At 46.8% G+C, this 17,140-nt stretch overlaps 1 protein-coding gene across 3 annotated transcripts in view; it reads right to left on the bottom strand.

Annotated features, from left to right (window-relative positions):
* INTS10 (integrator complex subunit 10) overlaps window positions 1–17,140 on the bottom strand; it is a 457,110-nt gene that overhangs the window by 62,073 nt on the left and 377,897 nt on the right. For all 3 annotated transcript variants that reach the window (XM_085627594.1, XM_085627598.1, XM_085627600.1), the window contains exon 14: window positions 11,210–11,289. In XM_085627594.1, the coding sequence (XP_085483720.1) occupies window positions 11,210–11,289 (80 nt within the window). The remainder of the gene's footprint in view (window positions 1–11,209; window positions 11,290–17,140) is intronic.

Genomic DNA, 17,140 nt, shown 5'->3' with positions numbered 1-17,140 from the left:
AAAAAAGGGGAGTCCCATAACGCGTTTTCTCCATGTCAATTTCCATAGGAAACTTTAGACAAAGCTATAGCCCGAACTGCTGAACGGAATTCACCGAATTTGGAAAAAAGGTAGGTCCTTGTTCAGAAAGCGACCTTTTCTAAAATTGGTGTAAATCCGTTCAGTAGTTCCTAAGAAATTCAGAAATAAATAATATCGATATCCGGTGGCAGAGGAGGATTAGTGAACCCTCCCGATCACAAGCTTCATTCTGATTGGCTGACAACACTCCAAACCAAGAAGTGTTGGCAGCCATCTTGTGACTCGGTTGAACGGAGTCACAAGGAAAAGGGTCAAAAAACGCTTAAAAAACAAGATAAGGGGGCAGGGTAAAAACACCCTGACTCCCTAAGGGATCCCCAGGCCCCAAAAAATCATTTTTTTGTAAAACAAAATTCGACAGTATTCTCGTTGAGTGCGAGAATCCGGCCAATTTACAATTTTTTTTTAAAATGACGCGCGGGCTTCCGCACTTTGTTTTAAGCCCCTGGGTGGGCCAGGTCCTGGGGGCAATCCTGATTTATGTTGCGGGAGCCCACGGGGGGCCCCGTAGCTCCAGGGACCACCACATCCCCGGGGCTTTGTTGATAAAGCACAGGGGCATGCGGCCCCCCTGCAGCCCCGGGAACCACCACCTCCCGGGGCTTTAATTTAAATAGGGCGGGGGGCTTCCTGGGCCCCCCTAAGCCCCAAGGACCACCACCTCTCCGGGGCTTAAATTTAAATAGGGTGGGGGGCCTCATGGGTCCCCCCAAGCCCCAGGGACCACCACCTCCCCGGGGCTAAAATAGAACTAAACAAGTGTTGGGGGCTCCTGCCCCCCACACTGCCCCGGGGACCACCAGTCCAGTAAATTAAATATGGGGGTCCACCAACTCCCCGGGGCTATCTTCAAGGGAGGGGGGCTGGCGGGACCCCCTCCAGAAACACTTCATGGCCCTGGGGACCACCACCCCCCAGGGCCGGCTCCAGCACGTTCCAAGGTGCCCACCCATGGGACATTTCAGTTTGCAATGACAGGGCGGGAGCACGGCTCCTGCCCTGTCATTGCAAACTCTGCTTTGCTTCATGGAAGCGAGAGCAGAAAACCTGCTCTCGCTTCCATGAAGTGAAGCAAATTGCTTTTTGACAAGCGGAGCTGCATGTCAGTAGCTCCCTTTGTCCAAAAGCAATGCTGGCTCCCGCAGGAGGAGGGGAGCCGTCAGGGGCCGCAGGGTCGTTGGGGCTCAACCCGCGGTCGCCAACCGGATGGCGTCCCCGGGGCCAAACGTGGCACAGGGGAGGGGGCCACGCGGCCCCCTCCTATGATATTGAAAGAAAAAAAAAAAAACAAGGCCAGGACTGGGGGATGGGATCACCGGGGCCAATAGTGGTCAAGAGAAGGGGGGCCACAAAGCCCCCCTCCTGAGAAAATATATATAAATTTTTTAAAACAAAGCCAGGCCATGGGGAATGGGTTCCCCAGGGCAAAAGTGGCCAAGGGAAGGGGAGCCACATGGCCCCCTTCCGTATAAATAATAAAAACTAAGAAAAACCAAGGCCATACCCCGGGGGATGGGGTTCCCGGGGCCCACAAAATATTAAGAGAAGGGGGGGGGGGGGGGGCCACACAGCCCCCTTCTAAATATATCAAAAGAAAAGCCAGCATCTCGCCAAAGCCCCGCCCCCTCTCTGCACCACTCTGCAAACACGCCTCGTGGTGCATTTTGGGTTGAGGGTTTAAGTCCCCTTGAATGATAAGGGTCCTTAGGGGCCAATTAACCCATTAGGTACCTCCAGTAAGACCCACACAGTGGGATTGCTGAGTGTGGTCCGAGGCTATGCAACACTCTACAAATGTGCCTCTTGGCGCATTGCTGGTGGGGCAAAGAGATCCTCTTGTGTCCTGAGGACCTCAGTACTAAAGTGGACTTCATCCTCCAGGCAGCAGTGTGTCAGGAGGCGTGTTTGCAGAGTGGTGTAAACAGGGGGAATGGCCTCGGAGCTAAAGCTAAACTGAGAGCATATTTCCTGTAAATTCACATTATCTTTCTCAGTCATGTGAGAATGAAGTCTGACATTCTCAGTAAAACATGTACATCCAACAAGGGCAGAGACTGTCAGTTGATTCCTTTGTGTTCTACTGCAGCTTCCCAGAGTGTTCTAAAGAACAACTAGAGCGCTAACAGTCCTACTTATGATAAACGTATGGCACACCTGAAGCCATCTTGATTGGAATAAAGTGGTAACTCTTAAAACATTTAATTTGCAAAGGAACAAAATGAGGGGGTTCATTTTGCCATATAAAGTATGATTAAAGCTGCAGAAAGAAAAATTAGGGCACATTTTGAGTGACTTCTCAAATCCTCTTCTATTTCATTAAAAAATTCTGACATGCAGACTGAAACATGCACTTTGAATACCAGCAGCAGACTTCCCTGGTGAACAGTAGCTTTACTACAGTGATCTAATGAGCAATTAGAGTGCTAACATTCAGAATTTATGGCAAATGTGTGACACATCTGAATGCCTTCTTGATGGAACCAAAGTAAACAAGTATTGAAAATACAATAGGTCGCGCCCTCGTTTAAGTTAAAGCAATTCTGTTTGTAATTAGGTGGCTTTTTAGGTTTGCTTGTATTAGTGTTTTTCAAACTTTCATGTACATAACATGCATATGTATGCATATATGTATGCATGCATTTATATTTGTATTTATATAGATATGCAGATTATATATATATGTTTATATATGTATGTACAGATATCTACACATATATAAATGCATATGCATTTATATGCATATATATGTGCAGATGTATGCATGTAGAGAGGTAGAGAGAGGGAGAGGTCTAGAGATAGAGGTGTAGAGGTAGAAAGGTAGAGAGTAGTAGAGCGAGAGGTAGAGAGTAGAGAGTGAGTAGTAGAGAGTAGCAGAGAGCGAGTAGTAGAGAGTGAGTAGTAGAGAGTAGTAGAGTGAGTAGTAGAGAGTGAGTAGTAGAGTGACTAGTAGAGAGTAGTAGGGAGTGAGTAGTAGAGAGTTAGTAGAGTGACTAGTAGAGAGTAGTAGAGCGAGAGTAGTAGAGTGAGTAGTAGAAAGTGAGAAGTAGAGAGTGGTAAATAGTAGTAGAGAGAGAGTAGTAGAGAGTGAGTAGTAGAGTTGTAGAGTGCGTTGTAGAGAGTAGTAGAGACCTAGTAGAGAGGAAGTGTGAGAAGTTGGCCTGATATATGATGTCACTAGTTCTAGTGTACACCTTGTATCAGTCCAAACAACCCTTATGGTGTTTGGTTGTAAAGTCAACCTTATAGACCAGCTATCCTAGTGGTAGCATGGACAAGAGCAGTCTTAGGCTAAACTCTGTATGGCATGTGAAGCCAGCTATTATACCATTACAATCCCTTGAATACCAAATGAAAGGACACCACAACAGATGTATTATAAAAATAGAATGTATTTATTCTAGTCAAAATACCCTCAGCACTCTTTATGAGATTCGAGGTAAGTATAACACAGTCTTATTTAAGCATACATTAGTCACACAGGTAAGTGATACAGTTAGGCCCTAGGGGCCACGCAAACCATATACTAAGTAAGTGGTATAAGAACCACTGTCACGAACACATGTTAGGCCTAGGCATAGGGAATCACTGGGGCTACACTATCCTATCAGTTGCTAGGCAGTGGGAGGCCCACGGGATTCAGGTGCAGAGTGGAAACACTCACGCGTAATGCGTTAAAGTCGATAGAAATAGTAGTATTTAGAAATTAAGAGTTTTAGGACACTTAGGGAGGAACTAGGAGTTAGAGACTTGGAAACTAGACACTAGGATAGTCAATACCCTTGTGAGCAACGGAGTACTCAAGTTACCTAGCCCACGGACTGCGGGTGCATAGGTGTGAACTTGCGTCGGGTTTCGTCGTCGAGGGGACAAAGTCTAGGTCACCAGCCAGGAGCCGGGAAGGAACCAGGCGATGTCGTGAAGATGCAGGTGAAGAGGTGAAGCTTGTCGCAGCAGCCACGGGTACCAGGAGGCGTCGAGGACGACCAGAACCAGGAGGTGAGCTGTCCCACGAGGGCTCTTGCTGTCGGCGGCGTCGATGTCGAGCTGGGACACAACAAGCCTTGGCAAGCGCAACCCACGCAGAATGAAGGATTTGCTTCTGTTGCAGACCAGGAAGGTCTGAGGTGCTTCTCTTTCACAGGGAAGCAAGGGCCAGTCTGGAGGAGCCAAATCAGCGGTGGAAAGGGCTGATCTTCGGTGCAGATGGTGCTCGGGGTTGGGGCTTCTCAATCCCCAGAGCACAACTTCGAGGATGCCTCAGAAGCTGCGCTAGAAGCAAGTAGCCAATTTTCCCAGGTAGCCGGTCCCACGTCTCTCGTCGCCTCCACGGATCTCAGCTTTGCTGTGGATGTGGATCAGGGTCGGAGAAGTCTGGAAGTCAAGGCGCTGGTCGGGCTCTGCAGTCGGTTCCTCGTAGAACGTTGAGCAAAGCAAACGGCAGGTCGCTTGATGGTGCCTGTTTGCACAGGGTGGCCACTCCTTGGCCACAAAGGGGATTCTTCAGTCTTCTTCCGTAGTCGAATGTCGAAGGCCCAGAGTTTCTGTTCAAGTTTCAGTTATCAGGATAATCTTAAGTCCTAGGGACTCAGCTTCCACTCTTATACTAATCTAGGGGGCTGGGTTACCTGCTTGGTCCCTCCTATGGGTGTGACCAGGGAGGGGGGTGGTTACACCCCCTTCCCTTTGTCCAGTTTCGCGCCAGGACTGGGGCTGGAGTGCCCCAGCACCGGTTTGAACTGGACTATGCATGGGACACCTTGTGTGCCCCAGGCAGTGTCTCGTTTCATTCATCCCTCCCTGCCCCAATACACTAAGGCCTGCCTGGGGTGGTGCTAGCACCTCCCAAGGCAGGAAACCTATTGTCCAAGCCTCCCTCGCTGGAAGGACTCCCAGCAGCAGGAGGTCAGACTTGTGTCTGTGGCAGCAGCATCCATTTTGTGATGCTGGGGCTCTGGTTAACTTTAACCGGGTAGTAGGTCTTCAACATGTCTTTTCCCTCTAGAAGGGAGGAATACTATCCTCATCGCCAGAAATGGTGTGGGGGTAGTATTCCAAAGTGTTAGACACCTTACACAACATGTTTTGATAAAGCCAAACCATAGTTACCATAACCGCGAGGATTATAAGGCACTTTAAGAGTATATGGTAGGCGATATCATAGAACAGCTAGAAGGACATGGTTCCGAAAGCGGCAGACAGGCTCAGCTCATGCTAGAGCACCATCTCACATCTTACCAAGCACTCTGCCTTCAGGATTGTCAAGGCCTGCCATAGGAGTGACTGATAGGTTACCCATGTGTCTATATATAAGGTAGGTATAGGAATACTACACCTAAGCAAGGGGTGATTACACGACCTTGCCCCAGCTGAGTGATCAGCCAGTTGTGTCATAATGGAAGGCCAGGCCAGGGGTGGCATAATACATGCTGCAGCCCCTGGTAGGCCTAGGGTACACCTATGCCCTGGGTACCTAAGGTACACTGTACAGGGCCCTAGAAGGTGATCCTTACCAATTGGGTTATGTACCTAAAGTACATAGTGTGAATTTAGAGAGAGAACAGCTGGGCTGTGGGTCTGATTAGCAGGCCCACAGCCACATCTAAGTCGAAAACCAGTGAAGCAAAAGCAAAAAGTGGGGGTGAACATAGAAAGCAGACCCTACTCTCCTACAGGAAGTAGTAGAGAGTGAGTAGTAGAGTGAGTAGTAGAGAGTGAGTAGTAGAGTGAGTAGTAGAGAGTAGTTGAGAGCGAGTAGTAGAGAGTGAGTAGTGGAGAGTAAGTAGTAGAGAGTAGTAGAGAGTGAGTAGTAGAGAGTGAGTAGTAGAGAACAGTAGAGAGAGTAGTAGAGAGCGAGTAGTAGAGAGCGAGTAGTAGAGTGAGTAGTAGAGAGTAGTAGAGAGTGAGTAGTAGAGAGTAGTAGAGAGTGAGTAGTAGAGAGTGAGTAGTAGAGTAGTAGAGAGAGAGTAGTAGAGTGAGTAGTAGAGTGAGTAGTAGAGTGAGTAGTAGAGTGAGTAGTAGAGTGAGTAGTAGAGTGAGTAGTAGAGTGAGTAGTAGAGTGAGTAATAGAGTGAGTAATAAAGAGTAGTAGAGAGTGAGTAGTAGAGTAGTAGAGAGTGAGAAGTAGAGAGTGAGTGGTAGAGAGTAGTAGAGTGAGTAGTATTGAGTAGTAGAGTGAGTAGTAGAGAGTGAGTAGTAGAGAGTGAGTAGTAGAGAGTGAGTAATATAGAGTAGTAGTAGAGGGTAGTAGTAGTGAGTAGTAGAGTGAGTAGTAGAGAGTAGCAGAGAGTGAGTAGTAGAGAGTAGTCAGTCAGTGTCAGTCTGTGTCAGTCAGTCAGTGTCAGTCAGTCAGTGTCAGTCAGTCAGTGTCAGTCAGTCAGTGTCAGTCAGCCAGTGTCAGTCAGCCAGTGTCAGTCAGCCAGTGTCAGTCAGCCAGTGTCAGTCAGCCAGTGTCAGTCAGCCAGTGTCAGTCAGTCAGTCAGTCAGTGTCAGTCAGTGCTCAGTCAGTCAGTGCTCAGTCAGTCAGTGCTCAGTCAGTCAGTGCTCAGTCAGTCAGTGCTCAGTCAGTCAGTGCTCAGTCAATCAGTGTCAGTCAATCAGTGTCAGTCAATCAGTGTCAGTCAATCAGTGTCAGTCAATCAGTGTCAGTCAGTCAGTGTCATTCAGTCAGTGTCAGTCAGTCAGTGTCAGTCAGTCAGTGTCAGCTAGAGCAGCTCTGCTGAACTGGTTCTCTGGCTCTACATCAGGTCTGCTGACCTGGTTCTCTGGCTTTAAAGCAGCTCTACTGACCTGGTTTCTCTGGCTCTACAGCAGCTCTGCTGACCTGGTTCTTAGGCTCTAGAGCAGCTCTGCTGACTTGGTTTTCTGTCTCTAAAGCAGCTCTGCTGACCTGGTTCTATGGTTCTAAAGCAGCTCTGCTGACCTGGTTCTCTGGCTCCATAGCAGCTCTGCTGACCTGGTTCTCTCCCTCTAAAGCAGCTCTGCTGACCTGGTTTCTCTGGCTCTACAGCAGCTCTGCTGACCTGGTTCTCTGGCTCTAGAGCAGCTCTGCTGACCTGGTTCTTAGTCTCTAGAGCAGCTCTGCTGACTTAGTTCTCTGGCTCTTAAGCAGCTCTGCTGACCTGGTTCTCTGGCTCTAAAGCAGCTATGCTGGCCTGGTACTCTGGCTCTAGAGCAGCTCTGCTGACCTGGTTCTCTGGCTCTAAAGCAGCTCTGCTGACCTGGTTCTATGGCTCTAGAGCAGTTCTGCTGACCTGATTCTCTGGCTCTTGAGCAGCTATGCTGACCTGGTCCCTTGGCTCTAAAGCAGCTCTGCTGACCTGGTTCTCTCCCTCTAAAGCAGCTCTACTGACCTGGTTTTCTGGCTCTAGAGCAGCTCTGCTGACCTGGTTCTTAGGCTCTAGAGCAGCTCTGCTGACCTGGTTCTATGGCTCTAAAGCAGCTCTGCTGACCTGGTTCTCTGGATCTAGAGCAGCTCTGCTTACCTGGTTTCTCTTGCTCTAAAGCAGCTCTGCTGACCTGGTTCTCTGGCTCCAAAGCAGCTCTGCTGACCTGGCACTCTCCCTCTAAAGCAGCTCTCCCTCTAACTGGTTCTCTACCTCTAGAGCAGCTCTGCTGACCTGGTTCTCTCCCTCTAATGCAGCTCTGCTGACCTGGTTTCTCTGGCTCTAGAGCAGCTCTGCTGACCTGCTTCTCTGGCTCTAAAGCAGCTCTGCTGACCTGGTTCTCTCCCTCTAAAGCAGCTCTGCTTACCTGGTTTCTCTTGCTCTAAAGCAGCTCTGCTGACCTGGTTCTCTGGCTCCAAAGCAGCTCTGCTGACCTGGCACTCTCCCTCTAAAGCAGCTCTGCTGACCTGGTTCTCTGCCTCTAGAGCAGCTCTGCTGACCTGGTTCTCTGGCTCTACAACGGCTCTGCTGACCTGGTTTCTCTGGTTCTACAGCAGCTCTGCTGACCTGGTTCTCTGCACTCACGATGCATGCACCCGACTTCACGAAAATATATTTAAAAATAATATAAGTTTATTATAAGTACAAATATATTATTTTTATGAATATCTTAGATAATCTCTTGCCCTAATATGTATATAAAAGACACATACATATCATTTTGTAACAATTTTTTTTTGCGGGAGTAGCGCACCCAAGCATGTATATGACGTCACGTGTAACCCGCCACCGCGCAAGCATCTCGTACCGTAATGCGCATGTGTCGCAAATGCACAGGAGCAAGAGTCGCGGACTGGTCGCATACCAATCGCGCACATCACGTAATATTAAATGTATATGATGTAACTGAAAAACATGCAGCCGTCGCACACTGTATGCGGATCCTTCAACTTTTCTAAAATGGCGGCTAGAATCAGCGCACCCACTGTGATGTGTACGCTTTGAGAGCGCAACTCCCAAAAAAAAATTGGAAACACTTTTTTTAAGAAAATAAAAAAAATATTAAAATAAAAAATAAAAACAAAAAAGTAATCAATATTTCAGTTTGAATGTTTTTTAATTTTTTTTTGCAATTTTCAGAAAAATATATAATGTTATTTAATGAATAAAGTATTTATAAATAAACAGTTAAAAAACTGTAGACAATCAGTACAAAAAAAAATAGGTATAACTACTATCACACTTAAAAATTAGCATTTAAAAAATCTTTCAAATTCACTGAAAAAAACCATAGGTTTCAGAGACGTTATAGTTAGAAATTAGCATTTAAAAAAGCTCTGGAATTCACTCAAAAAACCATAGGTTTCAGAGACGTTATAGTTAGAAATTAGCAGTTTAAAAAATGTACAGAAAAAACCATAGGTTTCAGGGGTGTTCTAGTTAGATGGCCATTTCACTCGTACAAAACCATAGAAATTCCTCCGTTATAGTTAGTTTTGCTAACTATAACTCGCGCGCCCGCAATGCACTGCTGATGATGTCACATATTGCATCATTCATGACATGGTCAGTGACATCACTTATGACATCTCAAATGACACTACTGATGACATCATCCACGTGACAATCTGATACACCTCATCTTACACTAGTATAACCTTTCATCACTCACTGTAAAATACAGAGTACCATATTTGAAACCATTGACACACCAATACCAGTTACTACATACCCACTCACTGATTCCTAAGTCTACACACACAACTCCCCATTCAACAACAGAATCATTTATACATGCAGTCACTAATTAATATAACACTATCAAATGCACTTATACACATATATAGACATTAACACATCAGCAGTCATCTTAGTCGGTTATGCAGTCATTCTACTTACAAAAATGAATCACACTTACATTTACTCACTTACACAATTATCCAACTACACCTCATTTATTCAAACACATAGTTATTCATAGTTAATATGTTAAAAAAATCACCATTACAATTATACAATCATTCATATAGTTACTCTCTCAATCACTGACTCTTACACATATTTATATTCACCAACTCTCACATACAATGCCTTTTATTGTTTTACTTAGTTGAAGATGTACAACTAAAACATATATTCGCTCACCAACACACAAATAAATACCCTCAGTCACCCAAACAACTGTTTCCACGTGCACTCTTAAACCTATACACCTAGTCAATCAACCATTCACACATCTATGCATAGTTACACACACCCCATCCTACCACACACAAACTCAGTGTCCCATACAAATACTCACCCAACTAATCAATAACTGATATACACACTCATGTAGTTAGTGACCAACTGATGCAGCATGTTATACAACAACAGAGACAGTGATGCACACATTCACATAGTTTAGTTACTAATCCATGTATTAAGTGAGACACTTTTAATTACTCAAACAGACAGTCAGACAGCTACTAAATCCTCCTTCCAGACAGTTATATATCCACTCAATCTTCAATACAGATTGGTATATATATAATACATATTTAAATTTCAAACTAAACCACATTCACTGGATGATGTCATCAGTGATGTCATTTGAGATGTCATCAGTGATGTCACTGACCATGTCATGAATGATGCAATATGTGACATCATCAGCAGTGCATTGTGGGTGCGCGAGTTATAGTTAGCAGAACTAACTATAACGGAGGAATTTCTATTGTTTTGTAGAAGTGAAATGGCCAGCTAACTATAACACCCCAGAAACCTATGGTTTTTTCTGTGAATTTTTTAAAAATGCTAATTTATAACTATAACGTCTCTAAAAACAATGTTTTTTTCAGTGAATATATATTATAGTTAGGAACGTGTTGTCCTAGGAAATGCATTTTTTGTGTCGGTACTAAGTTGGGAGCCGTTTGACGAATCTCCACGAAACTTTCCAAAAAGTGCTCTTTTTTGTCTAGTGTGTGCATGGAAAGTTTTGGGATGATCCGTCAAGTGAGTATCGAGAAAAAAGTAGATCCCACAACGTGTTTTCCCCCATTCATTTTCCCATTGGAACTTTAGACACCGCTACAGCCTAAACCGCTGAACGGATTTACACCAAATTTGGCGGATTAAAGTAACTTGCGTGGGGAGCTAATAAAAGTGTCAGGAGATGAGTGAGATCTAGGAGAGGATTCTGTTTGCCCGGGAGGATTCACAGCGCCATTGTTAGATTGACGGGGGGAGTGAGAGGACTCACGCGGCCGGGGAAAGGACTCAGGCGGCCGGGGGAGGGACTCGTGCAGCCAGAGGGGGGACTCGTGCAGCCAGGGGGGGGGGGGGGGGACTCGTGCAGCCAGGGGGGGGGGGGACTCGTGCAGCCAGGGGGGGGGGTCTCGTGCAGCCGGGGGGAGGACTTGTGGGTATGAATGTGTGCTGGGATGGGCAAATGGAAGTACCTTGCTACATTGCACCTTGTCAAAGTTATCAAACCAGCAGAAATAAGGTAAAGTGCCTAACTGTACAGCATTCACCACTTAATGCTCACTGATCGAGGTGAAAGAAAATCTTTAAAAATGAATTGCATTTCTAGTGCATAGAAACTGTAGTACATACATATTGTCAGAGGAGCTAGAAGGCAGCGATTTTTGTTACTTAAATGTGAACAGAGAGTTTTCACTTCAACGTGACATGGAAAAAGATCAATACCTTTCACGAGGCTTTCCTTATATCTGTCAAATGGTCACGTCTGTCACACTCACCTTAAAACACGAAAGCATTAACTGGAGGCAGTACGGCATGATGGCTTTATTGGTGCACGGCAGCAGCCTCAGATCAGAACCTGAAATTGAGACAAATATAGTCCATCATGATAGAACAAATACATGAAAGCAAAATGTGACTTCTAGAGGGTTAAAAGGTGACCAGCTCTAGACGTGAGACACAAAGATAAGGATGTGGTGTGGCTTGCATCCCGTCCTGTGGTGCTGACAAAGGGGAGCATGCAGACAGTGCTGTGCCCACTCTAGAACCTAAACGCTGCAATGGCTAGACCTAGTGCTGGCTACGAGCAGGCTCGGGAGAAAGTACTAGATGAGAGGACTCCTATGAGAACATAGAAAATGGACACTATGTCCAGTGTCCACGGCACCACGTGTTGGGACCTGGAGAATCCACAACCCTGGGTCAAGGGCTCCATAGCCAAGCTTCGAACTAAAGCAGGCGCTGCCCAGGGGAGCGTGTTCCACAGTGAAAGGTCAGGTGGAGGAGAGTGGACACGGAGACTGGAGTATGCAGGTTGGACCTAAAAAGGTGCCATGGAGCCTACCCAGGTGCTTAATGTGTAGGTTTTAGGAAACTTTACCCTTCACAAACTGTAAGAAAGTGCATGGTTAGCCCCCACTTTTTGCCTGGATATTGCAGTGCCGGCCTCGAAAAAAATCATAAAAATGTTACCAGACCTGCAGGGCTAGTGACTTAAATAATCTACTAACCTAACTGTAATGTACTTGATGAATGAACTGGTTTCAAATTCCTTGATCTTGGGCAAATATTTGAATTCATTGAGTCACCATTTTCTTCTTTATCACATGTGAGAGCACCTTCAAATATGCGATTTCAGCACGTCTGCTGTACAGAAAACTCTTTTGTTTGATTTAATATACTAAACTTTTGCTCCATATATATTACAAATCTAGCCACATACAGGATAAACATGACCCCGACTTGCCTCTTAGTTCATTAACAGCATTGTCATCAGGGCGGATTCACGTTTCTCAAAACATGTTTAACACCTAGCACTTTAAATAAATACATAACTAAAGCATAAAGTGGTAGCACACTTTCATTTGCAATCAGCATAATTTACGTTGAAATGGCCACAAAACTTCTCACCGACACGCTGCTTTACTGATAAAACGATACAGTGTACAAACAAAGTTTGGAAATCGAGTTTCTGTAATCATTTGTCATTTGCACATCACCAAGTAAAGTGTTCTGATTTGCTTTGCTCCTATTTAAATCTTATTTTGCATCACACTTAATTACAAAAAAAGTGCTTTCGTAATTCCTGATCCATTTTAAAATATTTGTACTATTCGTTTACAAGCTATTTAAATGTTATGGGTTACAAAAAAAGCTGACATCTTACAGCCTTTTGTTTCACGATTGTCAGACAGTTCACTTGACAAAAACCTCTAACTGTAGTGAGAGAAAGAAAAATAAACTCAATTTTCCGAGCAGCAATAAGTAAAAAGACACACCGACATTTGACACTTTCCTACACCAGACAGCAAATGAGTCAAGATAAAAACAGTTAAAGGCATCTTTATTTCTCATTCACTTTCTGAATGAACAGAACACCCGTTCCTTCCCAGATTATGTCCACTCGCCCCATCGGACCAGAAGATGCTGAAAATAGCTCGACCTGCTAAAACCTAACCTGCCATTGCAAGTGAGCGAGTATATTTTCGAGGCCTGATGTGGTTTTGATTGTAGTTTCGATTGTAGTGCACAGGGTCCCTGCCAACCAGGTCTCCTGTACCAGTGCTACTTCCCTATAAAACGATTCCACGATTGGCCCTTCAGGCCCCTGTAAGTCTCTAGTAACTGGTACGGTACCCTGGGTACCATGTGCATTGGGACTGAAGAGGGTCCACTGGGGCCACTCCAGGGACCCCTCACGTAAGCCATACAGACTGCCACTGCAGCATGCATGGCCTGGTTTAGCCAAAATTGCAAAGTCAACATGGCACACTGCCTAAGATTTAGGTTAGTCACCCCCGAGCAGGCCTTGCCAGCCCTAGGGCAGGCTGCACTAGAGCACAGGTGTGGGCATATCTGTAGGAAGCTGGCTCTGTATATAGTATACCAAAGTGAGGTATTGTGTGCACAGAGTCCCGTGAAACGCCAAAGGTAGGCAGAGATAAAGTAGATAGCACCTTACTCTATATTTGTGGTAGTGTGGTCGAGCAGTAAGGCAGTATCAGAGGACAGTGTCAAGCATTTGTTGTACACACTCACTCTAGGCCAATTGGTTTTGTGTAAAAATATTCTTTTAGTATTTTTATTTTCTAGAACCAAGTCATGCCTGGCACAGGTAAGCAATAAATACTTTGCAGTAATAATACAGTTTTGAATTGCAGTTGTGTATATATACTTTGGTTTGGTTACAGTTTGAATACTGGTAACGCAATACTGTGGAATAATGTACGTATACTTTGTATGACATTTCAATAGCAGGTCATGTGAATTACTTTTCAGATTATGTTTCTTACACAGTGCAGTATGCCTGGATACTACACGGGGACATCTCCTGTAAACAGGTTGGTAAAAGTGTTTTTGTTATTCGGTTTCAGTTTTAAAGATTTTCATAGATTTTCTAACTCCACACTTAAAAACTTTTCACAGAAAAATAGTCAATGTTATCCTATGGAGGAAAATAGTGTTATCGGTTCAAAGGTAAGTATTTGGTAGTGGGAGTTGAGGTTCTGAGGGTAGACTTAGGGGTCCCCCAGGGTCAAGGATGCTCTCAGCGGCACTAGGGTGGCCGGGTGCAGTGCTGAGGCCCAATGCTATCCAATAGGGGATAGGTGGCCTCTGGTTGGTGGCTGCTTACGGGCAGGCCACAAGGTTGTGGGAGCCAAGCTCCAGGACTTAAGCTCAGGAAAAATGGGGGTTCAGGCCAGCACCAAAGGTGCACCCTCAGCGGTACTAAGGTGGCCAGATGCAGAGTGCTGTTTTGGCGTCGGGCGCCGTGTTACTTTCAATTGGGTTTCTCTGGTTTGCAAAGACACTGCAGTCTCGGGGAAGAAAGTCTTCTGGGTGCGACCACCACTTGGAGAGGTACGTTGGGATGCTGGGGGTTGGTTAGACACAGTCAGCTGGGCCACCGAAGGCCGTGGGGCATCAGGTGCAGGGGTGCCTTTTAGGGTTGGATCTTCTTACCAGCTCCTGGTTGCGGTTGGGAGGACCTTTCGGATTTGGGCTGCAGGCGTTGGCTGGAGGCTTGAGGCAGGTCAAGGATCTCGGATCAGGATTGTCGGGGAGATCTCCTCGTGGTGTTGAGCCACTTGAACTCTGGCCATGGGCCTCAGGTGCAGAGCGGAGGAGACTCACACATTTCGCTGGAGCTGGAGTCTGTGGGTGAACAAATCCGGTGTTCACGGAAGTCCTTTCTTTGGAAGGCAGGGCAGGTCCTCTGGGTTCTTGAGGTTGCTGGCTGCAGGACACACCCGAGTTTCGCCTCTGCAGGTTTGAGATGGGGACAGACCGGTAGGGCTGGGCCAAGTCAGTGGGCGTCGTCCTCTTCTTAGCTTCGGCACAGCTAGGTTTGGGGTGCCTCCTAAATACTAGATTTAGGGGCGTTTTTAGGTAAGTAAAGGTTCGGACCAATGGGTCCCTTCCTTGGGGTGGGTACACCCCCTATTATGCCACCCTCCAGTGGGAGGGGGGCATATGCATCACTCTGATTGGCTGGGTACCCCATCTGCAAGATGGCGGAGACTGAGAGTTGTGCTTTACCACACCTCCCTCACCTGAAGGGTGGGGTTGGCAAAGGTGGGCACCCCTCTTCCTCACTTGGGTTTTCCACTGATTCTCCCACCCAAGGTGGGGCTCAGAACCGGTCGAGGTCACTTCCTGAAAGCAGCAACAGGCCTGGAGAAGCTCACAAAGGTGGGAAGCCTTTGAAGCTTCCCCTTTGTGGACCCTGCCCATACTGGGGGAGGAGGCTTAGCACCTCGTCCCTGGATGTGCATTGTTTGAGGCCCCTGAGAGCAGCAGGCTCTCGACCCAGGGGTCCAGAAACATCTCTGGTGGTGGCAGCTGAAAGCATCCACTCAGCCTGGACACTGGTGTTAGGTCGTCTTTCAGGGGGCATCTCTAAGATGCCCTCTATGTGCATTTTTCATTAAATCCCACACTGGCATCAGTGCGGGTTTAATGTGCTGAGAAGTTTGATACCAAACTTCTCAGTTTCAGTGCAGCCATTATGGTGCTGTGTGTAGGAGAGTAGGATCTGCGTCCTAACTTTATAATTAAAAGAAATAAATGCTACCGGCATGATGCCAGAAAACCCGCCTCTTTTCTACAACACTGCAGTTGCCCATTCTGGCACGCTGCTGGTTGGGGGCTTTAGTACCCTTGGCTGCTGAGGGTCCTTAGTGTAGGAGAGTAGGATCTGCTTCACGTGGGTACCCCCACTTTTTGCTGGTGTTTTACTGTTTTTCGACCTTAGTCTGGCTGTGGCCCTGCTAATCAGGACCCCAGCCTAGCTGCTTCCTCTCTAAAATGGTTTGCATGTACATTAGGTGCATATCTAATTGGATTCTGGAGTGCCTTATAAGCCCCTAGTATATGGTATACAATGTACCTGGGACATAGGTACCTCAGAGGCCTACCAGGGGCTGAAGCATGTATTATGCCACCCCTGGGAAGCACTCCAAAATGGCACCACAGGTCTGCTACTGCAGCCTGGGTAAGGGTGTGCTTGCACCCCTTACAGTGGTATAGGCTACCTATATCACTACCATTGCACACACATATAAAACCTATAAGTCACTCCTATGGCAGGCCTTAACAATCCTGAAGTCAGAGTGCTTGGTTTTTATGTGAGAGGGTGCCCCTGCATGAGCAGAGCCCTTCTGTAGCGTTCGGAATATCTCCTCTGATGCCGTTTGTGGTGCAGCCTGACCATATACTCTTAAGTGCATTATAACCTCGCGGTAAATGCTAACTTTGGGATGGCTGCACAGAAACATGTCGTGTTTGGTGTCAAATGCTTTGGAATACTACCCCAACCCCCCCACCTCCCCCCCCCGCCAGTTCTGGCGGCGGGGGTAACATTCCACCCTTCTAGAGGGAGAGAAATGTTCACACTGGTCTAACCCGGTAGGACTTTCTACAGTCCTGGCATCACAAAATGGATGCCTCTGCCACAGACACGGGTCTGGCCTCCTGCTGCTGACCGAAACTCCGGCAGGGGAGGCCTGGACAATAGGTTTCCTGTCCCAGACAGGCAGATGTGTATTGGGGCTAGGCGGGAGCACTCTCTGGTGCTTTGAAGTCCTGCATTGGGGGCACACTTGGAGTCCCTGTGCATAGTCCAGTTCAAACCGGTTGCAGGGGCTACCTGCCCCTGGTCTGGCATGAAACTGGACAAAGGAAATGGGTGTAACCACCCCTCTTTCCAAACCCTCCCATAGATGGGTCCCTAGAGTTTGTCCAACCCCCAAACTTTGTATAAGTATGGGAACCCAGTCCTTGTGACTTTAGATTACCCTGGACGAAACTCTGCAATATATATCCTGGACCTTCGACGTTCTATCTCGACTAGAAGACTGAAGAAATCTCCCTTGGGGTCAAGGAGTGACTCTCCTGCTTGGCAGGAACCAAAGAAGCAACTGACCGGTCTGCAATTCTGAAGCTCCCGTTGGACGCCGAAGTCTCTGCATCAGCAGAGGTGGATTTCCTGACTTCCCCGAGGCTACCCTGAGTCCACAGAAAAGCTGAGGCCAGTGGCTATCGTGGGTGACGAGGAACCGTGACCCCTGGGCACCGCGTACTATTGCTGGTACATCGACTTCCTGTTTATCCTTGAAGTTCTGCTTTGGGCTCCGAGTATCCCCAGCCTTGAGCACTGACTGCACCAAAGATCTCTGGCCTCCATTCCTCGAGTGACCCGTGGGCCAGGT

This window comes from Triturus cristatus, chromosome 2_1 (assembly GCF_964204655.1).
Source record: "Triturus cristatus chromosome 2_1, aTriCri1.1, whole genome shotgun sequence".
NCBI lineage: Eukaryota > Metazoa > Chordata > Amphibia > Caudata > Salamandridae > Triturus > Triturus cristatus.
The sequence above is the reverse complement of the archived record's forward strand: the minus strand, read 5'-3'. Positions and strand labels throughout refer to the sequence as shown.